Source organism: Globicephala melas, chromosome 1 (assembly GCF_963455315.2).
Source record: "Globicephala melas chromosome 1, mGloMel1.2, whole genome shotgun sequence".
NCBI lineage: Eukaryota > Metazoa > Chordata > Mammalia > Artiodactyla > Delphinidae > Globicephala > Globicephala melas.
Window position 1 is genome coordinate 41,923,663 of NC_083314.1, and position 25,933 is coordinate 41,949,595.

The 25,933-nt window shown below is 44.7% G+C and overlaps 1 protein-coding gene across 2 annotated transcripts in view; it reads left to right on the forward strand.

Annotated features, from left to right (window-relative positions):
* Positions 1–7,849: 7,849 nt before the first annotated feature.
* PROX1 (prospero homeobox 1) overlaps positions 7,850–25,933 on the forward strand; it is a 51,799-nt gene continuing 33,715 nt past the window's right edge. Inside the window, exons 1-4 of one of the 2 annotated variants that reach the window (XM_060295140.1) lie at positions 7,850–8,291; positions 8,427–8,532; positions 16,241–18,032; positions 25,003–25,110. In XM_060295140.1, coding sequence (XP_060151123.1) covers positions 8,447–8,532; positions 16,241–18,032; positions 25,003–25,110 — 1,986 coding nt within the window. In that variant the 5' untranslated portion in view covers positions 7,850–8,291; positions 8,427–8,446. The remainder of the gene's footprint in view (positions 8,292–8,426; positions 8,533–16,240; positions 18,033–25,002; positions 25,111–25,933) is intronic. The other variant, XM_060295145.1, reaches the window with a different exon arrangement.

Below are 25,933 nucleotides of genomic sequence, written 5' to 3' on the forward strand. Positions count from 1 at the left end.
CCGGCACCCCACCCCCCAGCCTCCTCGCCCACCCCCGACCTCCTGCACCCCCCATCCCCTCCAGTTATCCGCTTTGGCCCTCGCACTCCCAGCCCCACCTCTCCCCTGAACTCCACTCCCTCAGCCCCACTGCCAGCTACCCACCCCGCCCCTTACCTTGTGCAGGACACCTAGTCCACCCACCTCCACCTATAATCTCCCCTCACCCCTACCCGGCACCCTCCCACACGCTCCCTTCCCACCCCCCTTCTCCCACCCCCCCACCCCCCCCCTGCTCCTCCAGATCTTCCTCTCAGCCTCTGTCCCTGCCCTCCTCCCCTACAAGAATAGGCAAAAGTACTCCTTCCACCACGACCACCACCAGGAGGGGGCTTGGGGGTAAGGAACCAGAAGCTGATACCTGTCTCCCTACAGCCTGGCTCCGGATGTGTGTTTCTCTATGGTTGTTGAGGGCCTTTGTTTTGTCCCCTAGAGTCACAGACATATCCCTCTCTCACCCCCAGTAGTCACAGAGCAGGAATCTTCCACACTGGCCCAAAGATATACACAAACGCTGGAAGGACGGGCATCTAGGGATCAAGCTTGGGCTTTCCCTCATGCAGAGAGTAAAGGGTGCCCACTCCCAGCCCCTGGGCTCATTCAGCCTAGGGGCTGGGCCCTCGGATGCCCCAAGCTGGAAATCTCTTCCTTAACCCAGGAATAGGCAGTGATTACTAATCTCAAGCCTTCTGAGGATACCAGCAAAACACCTTCCTTGGGATGTTTCATTAGCCACTCACGGCCATCTCCAGTTCTAAAATTGTCAGCCTTCTTGATCTGTTCTCTGCTGGCTATGCCTATTCCATTCCTCTGGCTTTCTTCCCCTCACCCTGCTGCAGAGTCACAGCCAGCGATGGCCCCTTCCCGCCTATCTTTCTTTCCCTTCTATCTTTCTTTCCCTTCTCACAGCTGTCTTTGGCTGGGCTCTCCCTTAATGACCTTGGGGTGTGTTCCTACTCATTGGATTGAACATAATTTTAAGAAGGGTTGTATTTTACATGACATAGATTTGGGGGAGTTGTTCATTCACACATGTAAAAACATATGGTAGATGATATACATTTTAGTTTTACCTAGGAATGTTGCCCTTTTTTGCCTTCTTGTTGTTCCCTCCTTGAATAGAACTTTTCGTCCTGTGGCTTTGTTGGTGAGACAGGCAGCTTCTGTAGGAAAGGTTTGCCATCTATAAAGCAGAGAGGGAGGGAGGAAGGAAGAAAGAAAGAAAGAAGGAAAGGAAGGAGGAAAGGAAGGAGGAAAGAAAGGAAGGAAGGAAAAGAGAGGGAGGGAGGGAGGAAGGAAGAAAGAAGGAAAGGAAGAAAGAAAGGAAGGAGGAAAGGAAGGAAGGAAGGAAAAGAGAGGGAGGGAGGAAGGAAGGAAGGAAGGAAGAAAGAACAAAAGAGAGAGAGAGAAAGAAAAAGAAAGAAAGATTGATTTCACATCGGTAAATGCCTCCTGTCTGCCAGTGGGACTGATGGACAGTTCTAAGTCCAAGAGCACAGGGCCTAACTTCCAAACATACACCAATGCTATTTTTTATGGCTTAAAAGGTGAGAGGTGAGCATATAAAGTGTCCAAAGTAGCCAGTATGCATAAGCTAAAATGTGCACACACATCAAATGACAGTCCACTTAGCTTCGCCAAAATATTGGATGGGAGAGGGCTCTGTGCAGGAGGAGCACAGGTCAGCGCAAGTGTGAAGAACACACATTTGTAGACCAAATAGTTTCCATTTTTATTGAACACCAGTCATGTGCTGAACGATATTACTTATGTAAAACTCTCTACAATTAGGAGTTGGATACTACTACCATTTAACAGATAAAAAGAACTGAGGCTCAGATAAAGTGACACACCCACGGTCACAGAGGCAGCGACTGGCTGAGCAGTAACTGGAAACACAGCATGACCCCCAGATTCCCATGTCCTCCTGCTGACTGCCTAGCTGGTGTGGGCCCAGAAATCCTTATTTTTGAAAATCTTCCTTGTTGATTCCTGTTGACTAGCCCCGTCTTGGGGACCCCTGCTCCATCTCAAACCAGCCCGCTATATCCCTGTCACCAGCCTTGCCTCTGAGCAGCCTTCTCCGCGTTGGATAAAGCACTTAAAACATATTTAAATAGCAATTTTGAAAAACTATGCAGCATATGGATTTTCCTTTTGATCTCAAAATGATGACAAACAGACACTTAGATACTTCATAAAAGAAATATTACCAGAAAAATTATAGAAATCTGGCTTTCAACTTTGTCTTGCTCTAATTTAAACAAAATGCAACTTTCCAGAGTCACTCTCTCTCCCCCCAAATAAATCCAAACTGGGAGCTTCCTTCTCTTTTTCCTTGCGTGCGCCTGGCCTACACCTATTTATTTCTAACTCACTGGCGTCCTAAATAAAAGCCTTGTAAGATGGGCAGTAGGGATTACTTAAATCCTACCATCAAAGCCCCTGAAAAGAGCATCTCCTCCGAATTCACACCCTTGACTTAAAAGACCGAAGAAAGGAAAGCTGGGAGTAACGGCCAAATATCCTTAGACCGAAGAAATAAAGGGGGTGAGCAGAAGGGGAGGTCTCCAGCCCTCCAAAGGTCCCCGCCCCTCTCTGGGTCCCCGGCGGTGGCCCCAACCTCGCAGGTTAAGCGTGTCCACCGTCTCGCCGCCGCCTCGGCCCCGCAGCAACAGGCTGGCGGCGGGGGCAGGGGCGGCCGCGGCGCCGCGCGGGCCCGGAGGCGTCGGACTTTCCCCGCTCCGCGGCGCGCTGGGAGCAGGTAGCTGCTCTCTGCGTCCGGCGTGTGCCCAGCTCGGGTCAGCGGGGCCGTGCGGAGGCCCCCGGGAAAGGCCCGGGCCGCGGGTTTGGCGCGGGGCGACCCACACTCCAAGGGGCACGCGGGAGGGAGGGGCGCGCCCTCCGCCCTCAGCGCGGCGCCACGGCCGCCTCTTCTCGAGCGCGACGTCTCCGGGCCAGAAAGGCCGCGACACCTAGCGCGGGGCCGAGGCTAGGAAGGAAGGGCCGGGCGGGAGGAGGAGACCGGGAGGAAGCTGCAGGCGAGGAAGCCCCATTGCCGCCTTGGGGCCGGAGAGGAGACTCCCAGCGTTCCCTCCCGACCCGAAACTTTTCCAACACACGCAGGCGTGTGCCGCGCGAGTTTCGGCGGCCCCGAGTCGCCAGAGGGAAGGAGGCTCGTCAAACAAACCTGTCCCCGGGCACGCACGCGGAGGTACACAGGCACACGGGGAGGGCCTGGGCCTCCGGGGAAGCGCTGAGGGCGTGCAGGCAGCGGGCGCCACCCGGCCCGAAAGGGGCTCCCCACGCGTGGGAACCAGTGCTTAAAATCCTGCCGAAGCTCGGAAATGTAGCGGTGCCCAGAGGCTCTGCGAAACTTTGCCCACTGCGCCCCCGCGTGCAGAGGCGTCCCCTCACACTCACACCCTCTCCCCACCCCATGCCCCCCGGCTGCAGCTCGAGACTGCCCTTGTATTTCAGGGACAGGGAAAGAGATGCTGATCCGCGCCAAAGAGGGAGGGGTGTAAATGGCGCGAATCCCACTCCCTAGCACCCCCAGATTCGGAGGGAGAGCGCCCCGTTCTCCCCGAAAGCGTCCCCTTCCCTTCCCTGTGCCCTTGGCTTCTTCACTACTGTGGACTGAAGAGGATAAAGCACAAGCAGATCGATGTGTATTTTTTTCTGAAATCACGACCTCTCCAAATCCTAGCCCTCCAAGAGCAGGGTAGGGTTGGAGAAAGTCAACTTATTTCGGGGCGGGGGGCGGGCAACGGCACCCCTCGGAAGGCGCGCGCTCGGCCTGGCGGGCGCCTCGCCGGGCTCAGCGCGGCCAGGCGGAGTGGCTGGATTATGTAAGTAACAGCCCTCCATGTGCTCACCACCATCTGTTAATATCTTGATATTGGAAAGTTCGGTGCCTGAGGCAGAGCCAGGGTTGGCGACGCAGAGCTCCCAGCCTACTCCTTTCTACTCCGGGGCAGGGAACGTACCTCTCTTTGATTGTTTTCGCCTTCTTCCATAAAATCAAGGAGTAGTGTGCCCCTTCAGTCACTGACAACCAACCCCCTCTAACCGCGGGAGTGTGTTTGTGGGAGAAGAGGGATTTTCTTCGAGGCCACTTTATTGTAAGGAATCCTTTCAATGAATTTTTATGACAATTCTAGGCTCCTTTAGGCGTCGTGATGGGCCCTGACTTGGGGGTGGGGGTTTTATTAATTAAAAAATTACTTTTTTCTGCCAACCCCCCTTACCCCAAATTCTTGTAAGGGTTATATTTCAGCTTCTTTGGAGTGATTCGCTTCTGTTTACTTTGAAAGCTGTTGGTTAAACAAACATCACTCGGGAGGCTTCTAAGCAGTGGGGTTCCCAGGAGAGAAACCGTGCAGCTGCTACTTGCTACTGATCTCGTGGCATTTCACTTTCCCCCCCATTCAGAACAAATCCAGGTTGGGCTTGGCGTCACACTGGGCATAGGGATTGAGAGAGAGAGAGAGGGAGAATACGGCAGGCAGTCAGTCTGACTCTAGACAGCCTGAAGAAGGCCGGCCTGCACCCTAGAGCTGTTTTTTATTTCTTTCTCTTCCTCTTTTCAGGGTGGTGGTGGTGGTGAGTGGTGGATGGTGTTGTGTGTGTGTCCACGGCTGGATCTCCAGCATCCTTCTCCTGAAATAAACATCCACGTTTGTCTCTCAACTGGTCTAGTTGAAATTCCCAGAATTGGTTTGTTTAAGATCTGCTGACGGTTGTTTGTAAGGTTTTAAATTACTTATATGCAGTCTTCTCTCCTACCCCCACCTACTGGCTTTAAGAAAGAACCGGAGGGGTAAAATACACCGAGAAAATGTCAAGGCGAAGTGTGTTTAACCCAGAACCAGAGGCATAAGTGATAAGTGCAAGAGTTTGACTAAGAACGCACAGATCACCCTTCAGATAAATAAGTAAATGTAGCTTGCAGGGATAGGGTTTGTTGGAAGACCAGTCAGAACTTGTGTTAACTTTTAAGTTATTGGGGTTGTGTTGGCATTGGGGCGGAGAAAGGGACTGACCCTAGGCTTGGCCGCTGGTTTCAGAGATGGAGCTAATATCTAGGCGACTTCTTGTCTCCGGGGCTGACTGATCGCTTCTCGCCTATCAGAAAACAAACCGGGAGTAGCCCGAGATAGAGGGCTCGGGCCTCACGCCTTGCTCCAGGGCGGTGCGAGACCCGGGAGAGCGCCGCAGCTCTGGCAAGAGGGGTTGCCAGGAGCCTGGCCTGTACGTCGCCTAGACATTAGGGGACAGGACCGGGCTCCGCGTACGCAGCTCGCGGAGCTGGGCTGTGGACCGAGCTCGCGCGTCCAGCGTCGCGCGCGCTATTTCAAAAAGCCGCTCTTGTGCCCAAATGCGGGCTGCGAACCTCCGCAGCAGAGCTGGCAAGCCGCGAGCCTCCGTCGCCGAGGCTGGGGGTGGGGGAGCTTTCCTGTTTGCCAAGCGGGTTACCCCGACTAAGACTGGGGCCTGCCTTCCCCCGGGAGTGATAAAGGACTTACTGGGGCTCGCAGGGAACTTTTCCCGCCGCCACTTCCCGGGCGTAGTGTGTGCTAAACTGCACCCGAGCGCTAGGTGCAAGTGACATAAACTTGTGGGCTAAAGTTCAAGCCGTTTCCTTCCAGGGTCTGAACCTTTTCTCCCTCCCAGCTTCCTTTCTTCCCCCTTCTCCCCCTCCTCCTTCCCTGCCCTCCTCCCTTTTTAATGTCAAACTGAGCAGATGGTTTTAAGGTGTGGAGGGCATGTATCCTTTACTCCTGCCAGTTTATTTGTGGGCTGGCGCTCACATGTACATACTGGGATACTTAAGGAAAATAATAGGGCGAAAAAGAAGAAAGGAAGTAGCCTTGATTCATTCACAGAACCCACATTTCCCCGCTCAGTACACCCGCTTCCCTCGAAAGGACCCAACCAACAGAAGCATTATTCCGTCCTGTATGTAATGGGCACGTTGATAGATTCTGTCCCCAGCCTAAATTGTCCCTTCTCAGTTAGAACACTTAATACAGTAGCCGATCATTGGAAGTGTGAGTAGTGTGTTTGTGAGGGTCTGTGTTGTTTCCGTAATGGGGTGGGGGGTGGAGTGTCAGGAGGCGGCAAAAGGGGAGAAATGAAGGCTGGAGATGCTCAAGCAAGTCTTTTTTTCTTATTCCCAACACCTAACCGGGCCGGCCTGATTTTTTTTTTCTTCTTCTTTGCAATGTTTGAGTCCCGTGCCAAAAGTTTCCTACAGGGTATGGACTCGAACATAGTACCATCACTATTCTTATTCAAAGATTTGACTTCACAGTTTGATGAATTTGAGGCTGAGATTGTAAGTGTCCTAGGAAAAGTGTGTGCGTGCGTGTGTTGCAGAAGATGGTGGTAATGATCGGCCAGTACACTTGTAACACACTTCACAAACACTCTGTTGTCACGACGCAACACGATTCAACCTTTGATCTGATTAAATTCGAGGGACACACGAAAAATACTTGTCCCCATCCTACCAAAAAATGAGTGTCTTATCGACTAGGTATGAATGTTTCTGCTTCGCAGCCCTTGCAATTCCTAGCTTTTATAGGATCTTTAAGTCATAAGCGCATTTGCTTTATTAAAAGCCGTTTACTGTGCCCGGTGAAAGAGACATTCTAGCTGCGGCTGGGCTCTTGCGCTTTAGCATTAGCAACTTTCAAATCCCAAGAAGCCCTTTAAGAGCCACGTTATCTAAAGAAGTCTTGCTGGTTATTTTTCGTCCAAGAAATGTCAAACCAAAGTGAATTTTCTATGGCTTGACTTAGAAGCCCGAAATTTAAGCGTTTGAAATTTCTTGCCGAGTATACTTTAAAGTTTGTTACCCAGGGCTCAAAACTGTGTAAATCCTATTTGAAACCTCTCTCTTTAATCATTCTGGGGTGAGTGAGTTACTGAGCGTAATCGCGTGGTACTGTTTGTAACATTTTTTTCCCCGTAAAGGTTGCTGTACCTACCATCCAAATAAAGTTGTTAGAGGTAACCAAGGACAAATATTCTTCCTAACAATTTTGACGGGAGATTGACTGGGATTCAGCCAATACTAGTCTTCTTATATCAGATGCAGCGGAGCCGGTGTGAAACCTCTGACACCTACTATTTTAATCCCAAACCTACCTGTATTTTATTGTCCGCCTCTCCTTTAAAAGGAAGCAAGGGTGACATGTATTCCTGATACTAGCTATGATCATTTAAAAAGTGGAATGTTTTGAGGATTCTCACTCCCTCCTCTTAGACCACCCCACCCCTAAAACCTCCACTTTTTCTCCAGTATACTTTTCTGTGCCTTCCTCCACCCCTGTCCGAGGAGCGCTCACTCGCTCTGTCGCTCAGCGAACTCGATCAGCTGTATCTGGGAAATGAAGGGGAAAAAAAAAAAAAAAAAAAGAGAGACCTGCGTCCTGGAAGAGCGAGTGTGAGCTGAGCGGCGCTCGCGCGGTCGCCGGCTTTGCACAGCGCCCGCAGATGGCTCGCTCCGGCCCGGGCGCGGCGATCCGGTCGCCCCCAAGCAGTGGCTGCGCGCGGGTGAGGGGGGGTGGGGGCGGGGATGGAGGCGGGGGAGGGGAGCGCGGGGCCCCTCTCCCCTCCTCTCCTCCCAGCCCCTCACCCCCACCCCTTTTATATTTTTTTTCCTCCCAAGTTCTCTTGCCTCGCTATCCCCCCTTGAATCCGAAGGCGCCTCGCGATTGGGTGCTGGGGCCGGGTACGTCAGTCAGACTGTGACGTGCAGTCTTCCTGTTTCCTTCAGCTGTGTCTTAAAGTAAATCTTGTTGTGGAGCGGAGCCCTCAGCTGAGGGAGCGCTCTGAAATAATACACCATTGCAGCCGGGGAAAGCAGAGCGGCGCAAAAGAGCTCTCGCCGGGTCCGCCTGCTCCCTCTCCGCTTCGCTCCTCTTCTCTCCTCTCCTCTCTCCCCTCTTCTACTCTCTTCTCTTCTCTTCTCTCTTCTCCTAGTCTCCTCTCTCCTCCTCTCGCGTCTTCTCTTCCTCTCTCTCCTCTCTTCTTGTCTTCCCTCCTCTCCTCTCCCTGCCCACCCGCTCCTCTCTCTCCCCTCATTCTCCCCGTCGGCCCGCTCGCGCGCTCCCGCACGGACTCACCGTCCCTTGTCCAATTATCATATTCATCACCCGCAAGATCTCACCGTGCGTGTGCGCGCGCGTGTTTTCCTCTCTCCGCCTGCAAAAAAGGCTCGGTCCCACTGCTCTCTGCACCGAGTAAGTATCTTCTCCCCCTCGCGAGTCCCCTCCCCTTTTCCAGAATCACTTGTACCGGCTTGTTCTTGAATGAGAAGAAAAGAAAAGAGACTCCCATTACTCATACTCGTGTAAACATCTTTCCACCCTCCCCAGGAGAAAATGGTGTTCTTTAAATGAATCATAATAAAATAGTGTCTAAACAGTTTCTAAGCAGAAGCCTCAGTGGAACTCAGCGCTCCGCCTCTCCCAGTTCCTACGAGTAAGTGATCCGCTTGGCTTTTCTTTCTTTCTCTTTCCTGCTGGTGGCTGGGGGGTGGTGTTGGCGAGAGGGGGGAGGCTGATAGTGCTGGACTTGTCGCTGATCTTGTCACCTTTTGTGTACTGTTTCTGGAGGGGGAGGAGGCTTTTCCTTCCTTTCCTTCTTTCTCTTGCCCTCTCTTCCCAGGAGAGAGGACCGCGAGGGGGACCGGGTCGCTTTTTGTTCGTCTGGATCCCCGCTCTCCTCCCAGCCTCATCCTTCCCATCTCCCGCCGGTGAAAACTCCTGGGCTAGTCCCCACGTCCTTGCTCTTTGTCTTGTTTATTATAGCTGCCTTTCTTCCAGGAGCTTCCAATTTGCTTGTCATTTGCATACCTTTCACTTCTCCTTTTTAACCCCAGCAGAGGGCCAGGGAGTAGGGAGGAAGGGAGAGGGAGGTGTGTGTGGGGGGGCGCTCTGTTACTTTCCTCTCAAAACGCTGTCGAAGCCGAAATGTTGAAATCAGGGTTGGAGCAATGGAGAGATGGTCCTGGGAAACGAGCGCGGCGTCCCTCCCCTGTGCTCCCAGGACCCAGGGCTAGGTCAAGTTGAGTAGGGTAAGGTGGCACCAGGAGCCTCAGGGGTCCTGTGGTGGGAGGACTGGGGCTCAAGCGCGGCGGGAGGATGGAAGGATCGAGGTCCGGGTGGGGGTAGAGGATGTTCTCGGGCAGCGGATGTGCTCGCAGTCACCGCTGGCAGTCGACGTGGTTGGGCTGCTTCGATCTGATCTTGGTTCGTCTGGGTGGTACCTGCAATTTTGCCCCACTCCGGAGGACTGGAGAGGGAGGAGTGAAGAGGTGAGAGTGATTGTTACTGGGAAGAATAGTGAGGGGGCGAGAAGAGCTGCTATCTTGCCTGAACCTGCAAGGAGGGGGACGACGGGGGCAAACTGGGGGGAGACATTACCCAAAGCCCAGGTTAGCAAATTGTTGGTTCTTCTGCTGTGCCAGCCACTTACTCCTCCTGCTAAAACTGAACGTAGGTGGAGGGTATGGATTGGAGGGGCGAGGTGAGGGGGGCGGGGGGCGGGAGGGAGGCAAAGGGGGAGTAGCTTTGGAGAGAGACTCACAGGTCTCCCGCCACTTCTCAGCTTTTTTTCGGAAGTTGAGAGTCCTCCAGGCTGGCCGACAGAAGACCTGGGAGGAGGGGTTGAGCGACAGTCTTAAATAGCCCAAGGAGGCAGGCTGGAGTGTGAAACTTCTGTTCTTGGCAATCCAGAACCCACTCCGCCTGGGGGAAGGCTGGGAACTCACCTGCTTGTTTTTATTTTTCCCAGAAGGTCTGTGTTGTCTCCTTGAGCTTATAATAACAGTGCAAGCACAGGGTGGCCTGCTCTCAAAGTCAAGGCTACAAGTCTCTTCTCTTGTTCTCCCCCCCACCCCTTCTCTCCCATCTATAACCTCCTTTACAAAAAAAAAAAAATTATAATAATGTCCTTTCCTGGATTAGGTAGACAAAGGTCTGTTAGCCGAGAGCTGCGCCATGGGCAGGGCCTGACAGGTGTGTTATGTCAAGGAAGACAGGTGCAAATTTCCTCTGTGTCTGTGTGTGTCTGTACAGTTCCAGACCTCAGGGTGTGCTCCAGGGTTGCGGAGGTTTATGGGTTTATGGTTGCCTTGGTTAATAGGATTGTCCGGGCTCATGGGAACTGCGCTGTTGTTATGTTTTGAGCCCTGCCATGTGAGTTCTTTGGTTGGGGGTGGAGGACAAGTTGGTATGTGTTTGTTTATTTTTCTTAAGGATGTTGGCAGGCTGCTGCTGAGGCTGTGTCTCGGGCTCCTGTCTGCCAGGCAGCTGAAAGTACCCCCACTTCAGGCAGCAGGTGGAGGGAGATTGACTTTCCCTTCGCTTCCCTCTGGTTTACGCCTATTTCCCAGGTCTTTGGGGGCATTGGGGGGGGGGGAAGTAGTGAGAGCGTCTTGTGTGTGTGTGTGTGTGTGCTTTGGACATCCATGGATGGTGTGTGTACCTGCCAAGAATACCAAAGTTAGTTTGAAAGTGTTACTGTTTTTAAAGCTTATGTTCTTTAGCGCGCTTTCTCCCTGCCCAGAAGGAATAGGTATGTGCATAAACTCTTGCAGGTCGTATGTTAAATTCTCTCATAAAGTAGAATGAGCCTGTCATTGTACCAGACATGTGCCAGATGTCCTAGTTATTACTTTGATGGAGAAGGAAAATCTCAAGTATGTGAGAGGTAACTGTGCTTTTCTATTTGATGCAAGATGTAGGCAGTCAGTCCTCTGAAGTTTCTTGCAAGAACTTCTGAGCATTATCAAAATGAAATGGGCTGTGGGTGGTGAAGAAGAAAAAGGGGAGTAATTTGGTTAACCTGTCCATGTGCTACAACATGGACCTGTTTCTGCAATAGTAAAATAGATGAAAGTAAGGACTGTGGCTTCATGTGTGAGGGAAGCGATTGAGAATTCAGGGTAAGCACAGTATATGGATTCTCAAAATCGGACCTTTTAATTTTTTTTCTTTAAACAGGCTACTTCTTGAGTTGCATAGAAATAGATCAGATGGTGAATGGTTTTTGTTGGTTGGTTTGGTGGCTTGGGTGATCATCCTTGTTTCATGAAAATGAGATAGTATGTGTCATTTTATTCTTTTGACTTAAACATCCAAGTTCCTCCTAATACTTTCTTTGGATGCTTTTGAAGTTCTTTCATCACTAAAATGTCATCTGTGGATATGTCATTTGCTTTATTTTTAATAAGGGTTATCTGTGCTTGGCACTTATTGATATTTTTATATGTCCATTGTGCAGAATTCTATTTAGGTTAATCACCAAGACCTTGTGGGGAAAAAGTCATGCATACCTAACCTAACATGCATCTTTGTTCTCACTTTATTCATTCCCTCGCATCTTTCCTCTATAAGTAGCACTTACAATCTTAAAACATAACCTAGCTGCCAGGCGTACTCTTTATTTGTTCAAAATGAAATAGGCCTTTTTTCATGAATTTCTTAGAGGCATTGTTTTGCATTTGCAACTGTAAATATAAGGAATATTTAGGTTCAAGGTTAACAAAAGATTATAAAATGTTACTGATTTTATAATATGAAGATGGATTGTGCCTGATATATTATTACTGGGTTCTAATTAAGTATGTGTATATACTGGAAAGGACATATACATAAGGAATTTCTAAAACCTTATTGCCTGGTGTATTCGAAAGCTTCAAAGGACATTTAGAGTATTTCAATTCTCTTCAGAAAAAAAATAAATGTAAGTGTTTCTTCTTGAAGTTATTTCTCACTCTCTTTTATTTACTAATTTGGTGACTTATTACTTTTTAATATTTTAGGCATGTCTCAGAAAATACTCTGTGTTCATCTTGCAGGTGAAAAATGTATGAAATTTTTGATAGAATGGAGGAATTTAAGATAAAATGGTTCTGATTTGAGATCTCTATTATCATAGGAAAATTTAAACCTGATATAAGATTTTGACAATACAATGTTAGTTAATTTAAGTATTAACTAATGTCAAGTGGGTTCCTCACAATAAACATCAAAGACTTTCTTAGCCTGATAGTGAGCAGAAACATCTCCAAAGGAAAAGCTGCTAATTAGCAGAAATGAACTCTTGAATACAGTGAAGGGGACAGCTTGGTAAAGGGCAGGGGTGGGGGAGTACCTAAATCAATTCATCTGATTGCCCCCCTTGAATTACTGATTTCCAGATGGATTTACAAGGTTCTTTGTTAGTGTTCTTCCACTTGCAGTTTCATAAGCGGCTTGACCCAAGTAGATCAGAGGCCCACTCAAAGGTTGTTTTCTAAAAGAAGTAAAGTGTAGGCTTGAACAATTTCTTCAAATCATTTTATCAACAAAGACAGATAGTCTAAATCATCCAAGCAGGAAACCATGCCAACCTTACCCTTCCCCTTCTCATGAAAGATTTGACTGAACTATCTGAGTAATAATCATAGTGATCACTTCTTTGTCTAGAATCTGGACTCCAGATCGAGGCATAAAAGTTGCATCCCCTTCCCCAAATAACTTCTTTATTAAAGCAGAACACTTCAGCACTTTCTACTTCACACTGCAGTGTTCCTTTGAAATGCTTCCCTGAAAATTCTTTTCTACTAACGTTGTCATCAGCTTCCTTAGGATTCTCCATGTTAAATTATCTGACGTTCTCCAGATAATTCAGATTTTAATGAAGAATCTTTTGGAGTAGTTAAAATCTGACTTGATCATAGTTGAACGTTCTTACCTTTTTCTGGGAGGAATCTGCTAATGTTAAGATACCCTTCATATAGGAATTATTAAAGTGTTTATGTAGTTAGATGCCAAGTGGTACGACACAATATTTAATAATAAAAATATTCTATGTAGATTTTCATATTAATTACAGAGGAGTTTACAGGAATAGAATATGTGTATCCAATCGATAATACATTTGGGTTCAAATGCTACGTCAGTATTTTTCTGCATACTTGCTGATACTGATGTTCACCAGTGCTGATCAAAAGGTTCATATCGCTGGGTTAAACTCAAAATTAATATAAAAATTAAAACATAATAAGAATCAGTAATAATTGTAGTTGAAACATATGGCTTAGTACATATATTGAGAAATAAAGGAATTTTTAAAAATCTTAATGGACAGGATGATATGAGTGATAAATTAATTGCATAGCATTCTCTAAATTCTGAATTGGGAAATCATGGAAGCACCTTTGAAAGTGTTTTCAAGTGATTTAATTTACATTATAGTCGTTTAACAATGCATTTTCTTATGTGGTAAAATATTCATATATATATATATATATATGTTTGTGAAACATGATGCTAATAAAGTACTACAGTCCACCAGTTATAATTATTTAATCTTGCCTATAGCCTTCATGGGTTATAATCCCAATGTGTATGACTACTATACCTTTATTTCTGAGTTTAGGTCAAAGCTATACATAGAGATCTATTTATTCACGCCTACTAATATAATGCCTTGTCTTGCTGGATTATATAATTTTTCCTAGTTTTCTCATTTGTTTTGTCCTGATTGTTATGTCTCAGCTGTACATTTTACAATAAGGCCCCCAAATATTTAAATTTTCTTAGCCCCAAACAGAAACAAATCATTATTTAATCCAAGAATGCTGACCAGTTGAGAGAAAATTGCAAAAATCAGTTTCGTTCAGTGAATTTGAAGGAAGTTACAGGATATTTTCTTCTTAAAAGACCCAACAAGCACGTTTAATTAACATGTATTCTCCACTGAAGATGAGAATGTGATTTCTTTCCACCTTAGGAAGAGCACAGCCTTCCCCTTGGCTCAGGCATGAGGTAGGGATGCAGCTGTTGATACCTAGGCTAGATGAGAGGAAGTGCAGTTGACGCAGAGGTAAATGGCAGCTGGGAAGGGAAGGATGGCTGGAGATGACCTTGTGCTCATCTCTTACACCAGCGTGTTGTTTCTGAGCCTCTGTTGCGGAGATGCTCTTCCTGTAGCAAGGATGGGTAGGGGGAAAACCCAGATTGGATGTTAAGAGGAACAGGGGAAGAAAATACTGCAGAAAGTTTGTTCAACATTTTGATTGGTGATCTATGTGCTTTTCAGGTGATATTAAAGAGAAAATGATTTGCACCCAAAAAGACAAGAGGTAAAATTTTTAAAGAATGGCAATAAACTCTATTTTTGAAAAGCTGATCTACACACACAAAGTCCTCCTTGCAAAGACATCCCACCTCAATATGCAAGTCTTTCTGAGCTTTAAAATAATTCATCTTTTCTCTTGTTTGTCTCCGTCTCCCCTTTTTTCTTTCTCTCACCTGACAGCTGCACCTGATTTATCAGATCTAACATGTTAGTGAAATATTTGCCATTGCATTTTTGTATTCCTGAAACCAATTTCATTTATTAATGTGTGAGGGGTCACAATCATCTTGAATTCAGTTTTGAACCCTATACATTGAAGTTATCAAGATCTGTTTCCATTCCAAGTTCAGGAAATTTTATCCTGAGGCACACAAAAAAGTATTTTACCCTCAAGCATCCAAAAAAACATACAAAAAAGCATCATGTTGCTTTCTTGACACTCTGATACAGCCTTTATTTAAATGTATTATCTTCATATAAAAACTGAGAACAAGGGCTACATGATGAAATCTTTGTCGCTTAAAAAAATACACATTGCCATCTAAGCATTGAGCATTTTCTTGATTTTTACAGGTTATTTCATGCTGAAATTATGCCTATTTGCATGGATAGTCATTCTTTAAAACTAGCCACAGATGCAGTCCTAGGGAGCACGTAGATGTTTTTACAGGTGAACCGAAAGAGATGGGAGCTGTTCCAAACACTGCACGCTGCCTTTGGCAATAGACCCTGTTATTGTGAAGATGTGCTCTGTTAAGCAAACGTGAAGTTTAATATTAGATAAACCCTGTGTGAAAAAAATTTTTCATTTTCTTCATAAAACGTTCATTGTAAGCAAAAAGATGCGACATCTTAACATTTATACAAAATTTGGGGTTAGCATCGCTGGTTAACGTCACAAAAAATGTCATGCAAGTGCCTTTTTATATTGTGTTCCCAAGAAACAATGGAAGTTCATATACAGAGACGGTATTTCCCTTTCTCACATATTTAATTGATGTTATTTTCTTTCTTCTTTATATATCTTCCTTCAGTCTTTTTCTTCCGCCTGTGTTTTTCTCATCCTTTAATTTGGCACAAGAAATAAGATTCACAAATGGTGTATGTTAAAGAGCTTCTTTAGGCGTTTGAAGTATTATTTTGGCAGATTATAGAAAAAAAAACTAGCACTGAAGATGTATTTATCCTTGCCTAACTCAATTTATTGTTCCACAGATTGATTTCTAAAATGTGACAATGTCCTTCTTCGGCACTGAGTCCAACTTTATAATAATTGAAGTCATCAAAAACGACATCATGAAAATTTTTAAATATTCTCATACTTACATTAAAATCCAGCAACAGATACCGTCTTCAAATGTGATTTTAGTAATAAAAAGCACATATCTGTGCTAAATAAGCAGACTTGTAGAATGAGTATTTGTGCACTTATTTCCATGCTAAATTGGCCATTTATGTTGGAAAGATGCTGGTGGGAGTGTTCTCCTCCCCATTTCACATATGACAAAAATGGTTTAAAATTCAGTAATAAAGGGTGTGTGTGAAATATTTGCATTTTTAGAGTCATTTTTTCCCCTTAATCGTGTTAAAGCCACAATAATTTTATCGCAGAAATGGAATTTTTCATCCAAATTTCACGCATCCTCAAAATGTAACCTTATTTCTTAAGTATAGACCACTTTTATCTTCTTTTGTAATATGAATCTCAGTGCCCAAAATTTAATCAATTGGTTGTCAGAGGCTGTGTGTTCTTATAATCTACTGTTTCTTCTGAAGATAAACAGTATCATTTTAGGCATTTGTGAAAGAGAATCATATTACTGGTGCTTAAGCAGTTTTTGCTTTTTTTTTTTTTTTAATCTTAATCCATCTTAAACCAGTGGAGCAGAAATATTTAAAAATGTTTCATTTCAAGCAGAGTGCATAATAAATTGCAATAATTGTAATGTGCCATAAATCCCAGAGCCTATGCATTTTGCATTTGATTCAGGATTGAGGTCAGGAAATTTGGAGAAATTTAAAGAAAATGATTCATCAGTCCTTTTGTTCTGTTGGCCAGGGTCCCAGGATTCTTGAGCTGTGCCCAGCTGACGAGCTTTTCAAGATGGCACAATAACTGTCCAGTGATGCCTGACCATGACAGCACAGCCCTCTTAAGCCGGCAAACCAAGAGGAGAAGAGTTGACATTGGAGTGAAAAGGACGGTAGGGACAGCATCTGCATTTTTTGCTAAGGCAAGAGCGACGTTTTTTAGTGCCATGAATCCCCAAGGTTCCGAGCAGGATGTTGAGTATTCAGTGGTGCAGCATGCAGATGGGGAAAAGTCAAATGTACTCCGCAAGCTGCTGAAGAGGGCGAACTCATATGAAGATGCCATGATGCCTTTTCCAGGAGCAACCATAATTTCCCAGCTGTTGAAAAATAACATGAACAAAAATGGTGGCACGGAGCCCAGTTTCCAAGCCAGCGGTCTCTCTAGTACAGGCTCCGAAGTACATCAGGAGGATATATGCAGCAACTCTTCAAGAGACAGCCCCCCAGAGTGTCTTTCCCCTTTTGGCAGGCCTACTATGAGCCAGTTTGATATGGATCGCTTATGTGACGAGCACCTGAGAGCAAAGCGCGCCCGGGTTGAGAATATAATCCGGGGTATGAGCCATTCCCCCAGTGTGGCATTACGGGGCAATGAAAATGAAAGAGATATGGCCCCGCAGTCTGTGAGTCCCCGAGAAAGTTACCGAGAAAACAAACGCAAGCAGAAGCTGCCCCAGCAGCAGCAACAGAGTTTCCAGCAGCTGGTTTCAGCCCGCAAAGAACAGAAGCGAGAGGAGCGCCGACAGCTGAAACAGCAGCTGGAGGACATGCAGAAACAGCTGCGCCAGCTGCAGGAAAAGTTCTACCAGATCTATGACAGCACTGATTCTGAAAATGATGAAGATGGTAACCTGTCTGAAGACAGCATGCGCTCGGAGATCCTGGATGCCAGGGCCCAGGACTCCGTGGGGAGGTCAGACAATGAGATGTGCGAGCTGGACCCGGGGCAGTTCATCGACCGAGCCCGGGCCCTGATCCGGGAGCAGGAAATGGCCGAAAACAAGCCGAAGCGAGAAGGCAACAACAAAGAAAGAGACCACGGGCCAAACTCCTTACAACCCGAAGGCAAACATTTGGCCGAGACCTTGAAACAAGAACTGAACACTGCCATGTCGCAAGTTGTGGACACTGTGGTCAAAGTCTTCTCCGCCAAACCCTCTCGCCAGGTTCCTCAGGTCTTTCCGCCGCTCCAGATCCCCCAGGCCAGATTTGCAGTCAACGGGGAGAACCACAATTTCCACACCGCCAACCAGCGCCTGCAGTGCTTTGGCGATGTCATCATTCCGAACCCCCTGGACACCTTTGGCAATGTGCAGATGCCCAGTTCCACAGACCAGACAGAAGCACTGCCCCTGGTGGTCCGCAAAAACTCATCTGACCAGTCTGCCTCCGGCCCCCCTGCCGGCGGTCACCACCAGCCCCTGCACCAGTCGCCTCTGTCGGCCACCGCAGGCTTTACCACGTCCACCTTCCGCCACCCCTTTCCCCTCCCCTTGATGGCCTACCCGTTTCAGAGTCCATTAGGTGCTCCCTCCGGCTCCTTCTCGGGAAAAGACAGAGCCTCTCCTGAATCCTTAGACTTAACTAGGGAGACCACGAGTCTGAGGACCAAGATGTCATCCCACCACCTGAGCCACCATCCTTGTTCACCAGCACATCCACCCAGCACCGCAGAAGGGCTCTCCTTGTCTCTCATCAAATCCGAGTGTGGCGATCTTCAAGACATGTCCGAAATCTCACCTTATTCGGGAAGTGCAATATCCTTTCATTTGCCCCCCAAGGAAAACAAGCCCAAACCGAAAAGGCTTCCCAGAAGGTCAGGTTTACACATTGTTTAGAATGATGTAGATGACTATCTTCTTAAGAATGCAGTCTTTCCTCTTCTTCCCAGTAATAGGCTTTTATCAGCAGGTTTGAGGCACTTCTGGTTGCACAAAAGCTTCACAGGAAACCAACATTTTTGTAACTTTCACAAGTTGTTAATTGCCCTAAAGTGTTAGTATTTAATTTGTGCTTTTGCAGCAGGGTTTTTTCTGCTGTTTCTTCCGGTATTATCTTCTAATCCTTTTTTTTTTTCCCAAGAGTAGATTTAGAGGTGGAAAAAAAAAAATCTCATTGTAATATTGAATTCTATCAGGTTTTATTTTAATCTAAGTTTCATAGCAGAATAAAGAGAGAAAAATCAGTTTTCAGATCCCTAAGACTCCATAAGAAGAATTCTCCCCTTAGTTAATCTATAAGGCTCCTGGTCTGTTTAAAGAAGGCCTGATTAAATCTTATGAGGAACAGTCTACTGATGGGAGGCTGCAGTGGGAGAAAGATGGTTGTGGATAGGGAGTTAGAGTCTCTCCTTATTCTTCAAGTGAGGTGTGTTCTTTTGTTTGTTTGTTTGTTTGTTTTAAAGGAAATATACAGGTACTGATTTATTCAGACAGTATCCATCTCTCTCCCGTTCACCCAAGGTCTGTTCTTTGGGTCTGGTGCAGCTGCCTCTATGCATGATTAACCTCTGTTCAGCCATACACAGAAATCTTTTGTCCTAACATACACAAAGCAAATTATTTTGGAAAGCGAGAGAGCACAATTAAATATAAAACTCAGCCGTATTCGACTTTAAAAATGCCTCTTTTATGTCTCTTTTATATTTTGAACCTGACTTTTATGTAGAGATGCCAGTTATATTTTTTTATTAGACCTGTCCTGAACTCTAGCTATTTTTAACTCACGATTTTTTTCTCTGTAAATTGGTCCTTTCAGTAAATTTTTTAAAATCTTGTGGTTGTTGATGTTTTGGGGGAGTAGAATAGTAGCATTGGGGGGCAACTAGAGACATTTCTTTTCTATAAATTGCCAGATGGATATGAAATTTAGCAATTAAGTTGGCTGTTGCTAAATTAAGGGTTTTGAGCAATCGTCTTGATGACCAGAGATTGACATTTTCATATCTAACCCTACTCCAGAGGCTGCCGTGTAAGTGCAAAGTCCCAGCTATGGTGGAAATGTGTTTTCCTTGATATGAAGTTCATCTCCTTCCAGCCAGCTCAGGATAACAGTGAAGATTTCTGATAAGGTGAATGGGAGCCACAAGTATGAGACACACTTGGGTAGTTAAGCACATTGTCTCTTTCCATAGAGAGGAAGAAGAGAATGACGTCTTGAGAGAAAGATTTGAGGACTTAAGGTGTACATAGAAATCGAGCCTTGGTTTGGTTGCTGATTTAACTTCTAACTTTCAGAGATCTAAAGTTTAATCCACCAGTCATGAATCAAAGCTGCGCCAGGCACCATGCCTTAACACATCATAAGCAGGCAATAAACATTGGTCCAATTGGACTATAGCTGTTGGTGATGAGAAAGGCAAAGTACATAGACACAGACCTTGAACGTTTTTTTTTTTTGCCCTCTGCAGGAGAGCACCTTCTGGGGTTCATACCAGGCTCATGTCCAGGGCTAGACCCCATTGCTCCTCAGAGGTCCCTTACTTCATTTTGAAGCCAGTGGTAGTGATGGTGGGTTGTTTCTCTCTCTCTCACTTGTGCGCGTGTGTGCGCACACACACAGGAAAGGGACGTGCCCATTTGGATGAATATTTGAAGCCAGGTTTCAAAGTCTTATAAGGCCATACTAAACTCTTTAACTCAAGATTCCAGTTTCTGGAATCTTGTTTTGTTTTGTTTTGTTTTTAGACTTGTCACCGTATCCAGATAATTATGCCTGTGCTTTTTTTTTTTTTAATAAGTTGGGTCTTCTAAGAAAAAAATCTTTAGATCGCTCTAAGTGTTGACTATGCTCACTGTCTCACCCTCTCTAAATCCCCTGAGGAATTTTGAGGATTTGAATAGAAAGAACTTCCTTTTCTTTCTATACATATCAAAGACTTTAAAGAGAATTTAGTTGCTTCTTCTTCAGAGGAATAACTTCACCTCTGTCTTACCATAGAAGATTCTGCTCAACAGCAACGGTTTGGAAACACCTGTATTCATAGGAAATGTTAGTTGCTTACACCTGGAGTTGTTTATTTTGTGTAGCTAAATAATTTTGGCCTCTTGCTGCAATGAATGATTACATTTCCCATATGCCGGCCTTCCAGCCTCTGTTTCTTTCTCTTTTCCCTTCTATGATCTCGCCCTTTTAGCCGTTTATCTCTTTGCTGTATTATTTCTCAGGAAGAAGATAGGCAATCATCCTTTTCTAGAGTTCACACAGTTCTGAAGCCAGTGAGGATCTGAGTGTTTGCTGAGAGGTTGGGTCTGCTTTTCTCCTGTCTCCATCCTTGTATGGCGATGAGTTCTCCCCTTGACTTACCTGATGGTGTCTGGGCAAAATTCTCAAGCTTTTAGTTTAAAGAAATCTCTGGGAACCAGAGATTCTGGTTATCTTACTGAAGTAAGATAACAGCAAGTCATCTTACTTCAGTTTAGGTAGACAAGGCCATATGTGAACCTGTTATGCAGTTACTCTTAGAAAAGATCAATAGAAATGAGGAGAAATGGGATGAAATGGTACCTTCATGATTGTCATTATTGTTTTTATTTTTAGTCCATGGCTTTCCAAACTGTAATGAATAATTGAATTCTTAAGGAACAATTCTTTCCCACCGCAAAAGACATCATCTGTTTCCCTGAACAAAGTAGCCAAGATAAGAACTATTAAGAACACCAGCTTATCGGATAAATCCATTCTGAGTTCAGCACATTAGGCATATATGTTGTACGTAATAGAGCACACTACCTTGTTACCCCTTCTAATAGAAAGGAACTAGTGAATGTGTGTGCATGGTAAACTGAATGTCAGTGAACCTGCACCAGAAGGCAGGTGCATCTTGGATATAAAAACTGTGTTCAGTATCTTTGCAAATGAATCTGTTTAATCAAATATTGAATTTTATTCAAATTCCAAAAGAAACAGCCAGCCAGTTGTTTTTCCTCCTGATGTTCCTTGTCATTCATGCTCTTTGCATCCCAAGAAAAATAGCCTTGTTCGGGCCTCAAACATTTGCATGCACCCAATTAGAGCACAAGAGCGGTGTTCTAAGCACTTCAGACATGCAAGGGAAGAAACTGAACCTCTTCTCCGTGACAGTCAGCTTTCCCTGTTCGACTTTTAGGGAGAAGGTTAAAAAACATGTGAAGTTCAAAAAGGAAAATGATTTAATAATTTGAAACTAAAATCCATCTAGAAAACCTGAGTTAAAAATGAATTTCTAAAATGGGAATTATTCCGTAGAAGTTGATGTTTTACATCTTTGGAAGTGGTGCGGGGCCATAGGAATTCTGTTAGGTGTATTAGCTGTAGCGAAACATGTATATTAAAGATTGGAAGACTCTGGATTCCCCTTCCCCCTCCCCCCAATTATGGACTAAGTAAATTAAAAATATATATATCCATAAACTACACATCCCACCGATTATGTTAAACTCCTTTGTGGAGCAACAACTTGCTCTATCCCTTTAATTACATGTGAGGGTTTAGATCTTTTCTCCCCCTTTAAGGATTCTAAGGGGGGAAAACTAGAAACATAGCAAATCAGAGCCTAAGGAGCAAGCTAAAATTCTCCGGGTTTCAAAGCGCTTTAGAAATTGTAAGCAAGTGGTCCCGATCCATTTGGTTGGAACTGCAGCATGTAAAACCTCTAGTCACAATTCAGGGTTCAGTTGGAAAAAAAGAGTTTTCTTCCTGCAGCCTTCACAACCTATTATTCTCCCATTTGCCTTTTTGCTGCCTCTGCTGCTTCTCCCGCGGCTGCTGTTTAGGTGAAGTTATATTGTGCTTGGTAAACAGACAACACTTAAATTCTCAGGTTGTTTGCACACCATTTTAGGTTCAGCTGCAGTACCCTACTTCTCTTATCTTTTATATTCCCGAGCAGATGTCTTTCATTAATTTATGGATTTATCATCGTTTTTTTTTCTTTTTCTTTTCTTTTCCTTTCTTTTTCTTTTCTTTTTTTTTTTTTTTTTTTTACACCTGGCAGCTGTCTCAAGTTTCAGCAGTTATTGTCTATTTTGCATTATACATAGAATTGAATGTCATCTGTCTTCACAAAGCTATGGCTAAGAGAATTGAGGCAAAGCCACATGAGCTGCCGGGACAGATCTTGTTTGCGTTCCATCCCCCTTCACCCCACCCCCCCCTTTACCTCCTTAATATTTATTTGTGCTCATTTTCTTTCCTGGCCTTGAATGGAGCTTAGCTCGTGTTCAGTACAGCTGTATGTTTACTGAATCTATTCCATCATGAGTCATTGTGCGTGTGTAAGTATCCTGGAAACAGCTAGTGCTTTCTTGGAAGAACAGTTGCTTTTCAGCACAAGCACTTAAAAGGGAAATTAACCAATTGGTCAGTTCAGATTTATTTTGAAGAGAAAAAAAAAGGATTATCTAACTGTTGGCTTTTAAATCTTTCATTAGCTATTTTTAATAGTTTATTAGAAACATATATTTTATGGGAATTTTATCTTAATTACACGATGAGCAAGAAATAAAGATGTATTCTGTGTTTCATTTCCACTGATTGATTCCAAGTATTTCCAACAGGAAGCATTTTAAAGCAAAAAAACGTACTTGAGAAATTCAAATTAGGATGATTTTTTTTCATGAAATAAAAAGCCTCTAAATCCCAACCAAAATACGATGGATACTTTGCTCTGTCTTTTTAGATAAAAAAAGACGAAAACATCTTAGCATAATTTAAAGACACTGAAAGCTCCAGGAAGTTTTGGTGGCTCAATAACTATCTGAGAACCACAGCAAAACAATTCGTTTTGTATGAGACCAAATTTGAAAAGGTTTGGAACTTTTCCCTGCTAATAATTAATTGTACTAGGTTGTTTGGACGTAGCCTTCTGAAAGAACAGATTAGAACCCAGATCTGAGGATGTTTGTCAAAGTTTGGACTTGCCTAAAACTCTTATCACGAGGCAATAGGAGACAGCTTGCAACTATTATTTCACTTATCCATTTGGACAGATGGTCCTGAAGTGTGCCGGGCTCCTTTAGTCCCCTCTCTCAGTCTAATGGAGGAGGGCCTTTCAGCCCTCTCCTTGGCACAAGAAGTATGTCAGTCATAAATTATCGTCTTTGTAATCATTAAGGATCTCAAACAAAAACACAAGTTCAGTTAAACTGCTTTGGCTTACAGATAAAACATCAAAATTTCTTTCTTCAGTGTTTATTTACAGTGAAAACAAAAGGCTCAACATTTAACCTTTCAATTTACAAACTAAGGTGATCTTTTTCAAATTGCGTGATATTAACGGGAATGCTAATTGATCAAATTCTCAGCAGAATATTTGGTCAAACCCCCTGTTATAAGTAGTCAAGAACTTATCAGTATTAATTCGATTATGCTTCTCTAGGAACTTTCTGGTTTCCCTGTGTTCCTAAGCTTGGTCATGCCGTACTTGATGATGGTAATTTAGAAACTTTCACCTTTCCTAAATATCTGTGTTTATTTGACCTTGCTTCATACGGTGTGAAATTTTTGTTGGGTTTGTCAGCCAAGTGTGTGTGTTTGCTTACGTGTGCGTGTGTGTGTGTGCGCACACCCACATGTACATATTTTCTTTTCTTTTTTTTTTTTTCCCTTATTTTTTCCCAGACTCTCTTTTAAGAGAAAATCCTTAGAGAAGCTTCTAGGAAGGACCCTTAATTGACCTTGTGGGGGACCACATTGATTTTCTCCACGTGCATCTTCATTTCTGATAAATTATAAAGCCATTAATTTGCTGAGGAAATGGCAGGGCCAGGCTGCGGCACAGATGTGACCAGAGCCATCCCAGCTCCGAGTCTGCTGAGGAGTGCCAAGAATCTGGGGGAGAATCAGGAAGCCTGGATGGTTATGCTTAGCCTCACATTCTCTTGGGAACTGTTTTAGTTGCTGCTGTTTACAGATCTAAAAGGTAATGATGTTTCCAGATAAATAGACCTTCTTATTTTGGGTAAGTGGCCATTTATTGATCTGCTAACCCACATTTATTGATTTGTTAGCTCCAACCACTGTGCCACTCTCAAAGGAGTTAACTATAAATCCAGGAGAGGCAAATCGTATTTGGTTTTGGATCGTTGCTCTAACAAAAGCGACACCCCCTCCCCGTTCTCTCGGTGCCCAAACTACCCCTCCCCAGTTTTAGCTGTTATTGAAAAGGAAACAATTAAAAGGATATAATAATAAGACAGGAAGAAAGTGAGTCAAGATGCTCCGTTATATGAGCGCTGAAAGGTGAAATGTGAAGCTTGCCTGACAGTGTTCAGAATAATGCATTTTATATTTTCGTGTACATTAGTATAATAATTGGATGTCATCTGCGGAGAGCGGAGAGAACAAACAGAACTGTAATTGTGAAGAAGGAAACAACTCTCACGATAAAGAGTTGTGCAGTACCTGTTGGGTGCATTTGTCTCCTTAGCAACAAGTGAACGTATAGTAGCGTAAGGACTTCAAACAGGGGGAACGTTTTGCCATCCTCACCACGAAGTCTCCAGGATTCCGCAACTAAATTGTGCATCTTCGCCATTATATTTGGCAAATTCTGACCGGCAGTGGTCATTGTGAGCAGGCAGCAGCAAGTTAGTGGTGGATTCCATGGCCAACGCCATTTATCTTACAGAATTCCTATGGCTGCTGGGTGGTGGGCCACCAGATTCCTGGGGGGGGGGGGCAGGGGAAGGGAGGGATGGTAGGTGCTTGTGTTTCAAGAAATTGTTTCCTTAACCAATTGCATCCTACATGCAGGAAGGATTGTCACCCAATCACTTGAAAAAAGCAAAGCTCATGTTCTTTTACACCCGTTATCCCAGCTCCAACATGCTGAAAACCTACTTCTCTGATGTAAAGGTAAGGACATATTTCATTATTAATGTTTTCAATTTCTGTGCATGAGGTAGTGATTTGAACTCTTGGAAGTTAATGGAGATGAGTGTGGAGTTGGCTGGTGAATACACCTACGTTGTAATTGATTTAATGCATTTGTCCTTTGGTCTAAGGCTTCGCCAAGCAAAGAGGAGGCTCCTTGTGTGTTAAGACAAAAGGATTGGGCGCACAGGTTTTCATTCTAGTCCGGGAAACTTAACCTCCGTCTTTATGTGTCTTAACTCCTGGGGAGAAATTTCAGTTGGTCCTGGAGGGATGTGCTTTAGAGAATTTTATTTTCCTCCCCTCAGCCACAGTAAACTCTTTCTGTTTTTGTTTCTGTTAGTTTCCCCATATTTGTGCTTAGGAAAGCAAACACTAGCACCTCTTTTTCCCCCTGTCGAAAGGAGCGTACATTGAAATTCTCTCTGCAGTAGCTGCTTAAAAACAAAAGTGATGATTGTCTCTTATTTACAACTTAATTTGTTGTTGATGTAGAGTACACTGAGCATAAGGAGAATGAATAAAGTGACAGATTCAGGACACATTATTCAAATGAGGATATGAAAGCTGTCGGCCTACAGCTGCAGCCTCCCTCATTCTACAGAATATGGGGACCTCCTGGTTCTGTGTGTGTGTGTGTGTGTGTGTGTGTGTGTGTGTATGCGTCTGTGTCTATGTGTGGGTTTTAAGTAATTGTTTGCAACAACTTGATGTTGTGTTAATCATCTGTAACTTTTTAAAACATAGATTGGGTTTTGATGATGATAATGACACACATGGTATCATTATCCAACGAACTCGATAA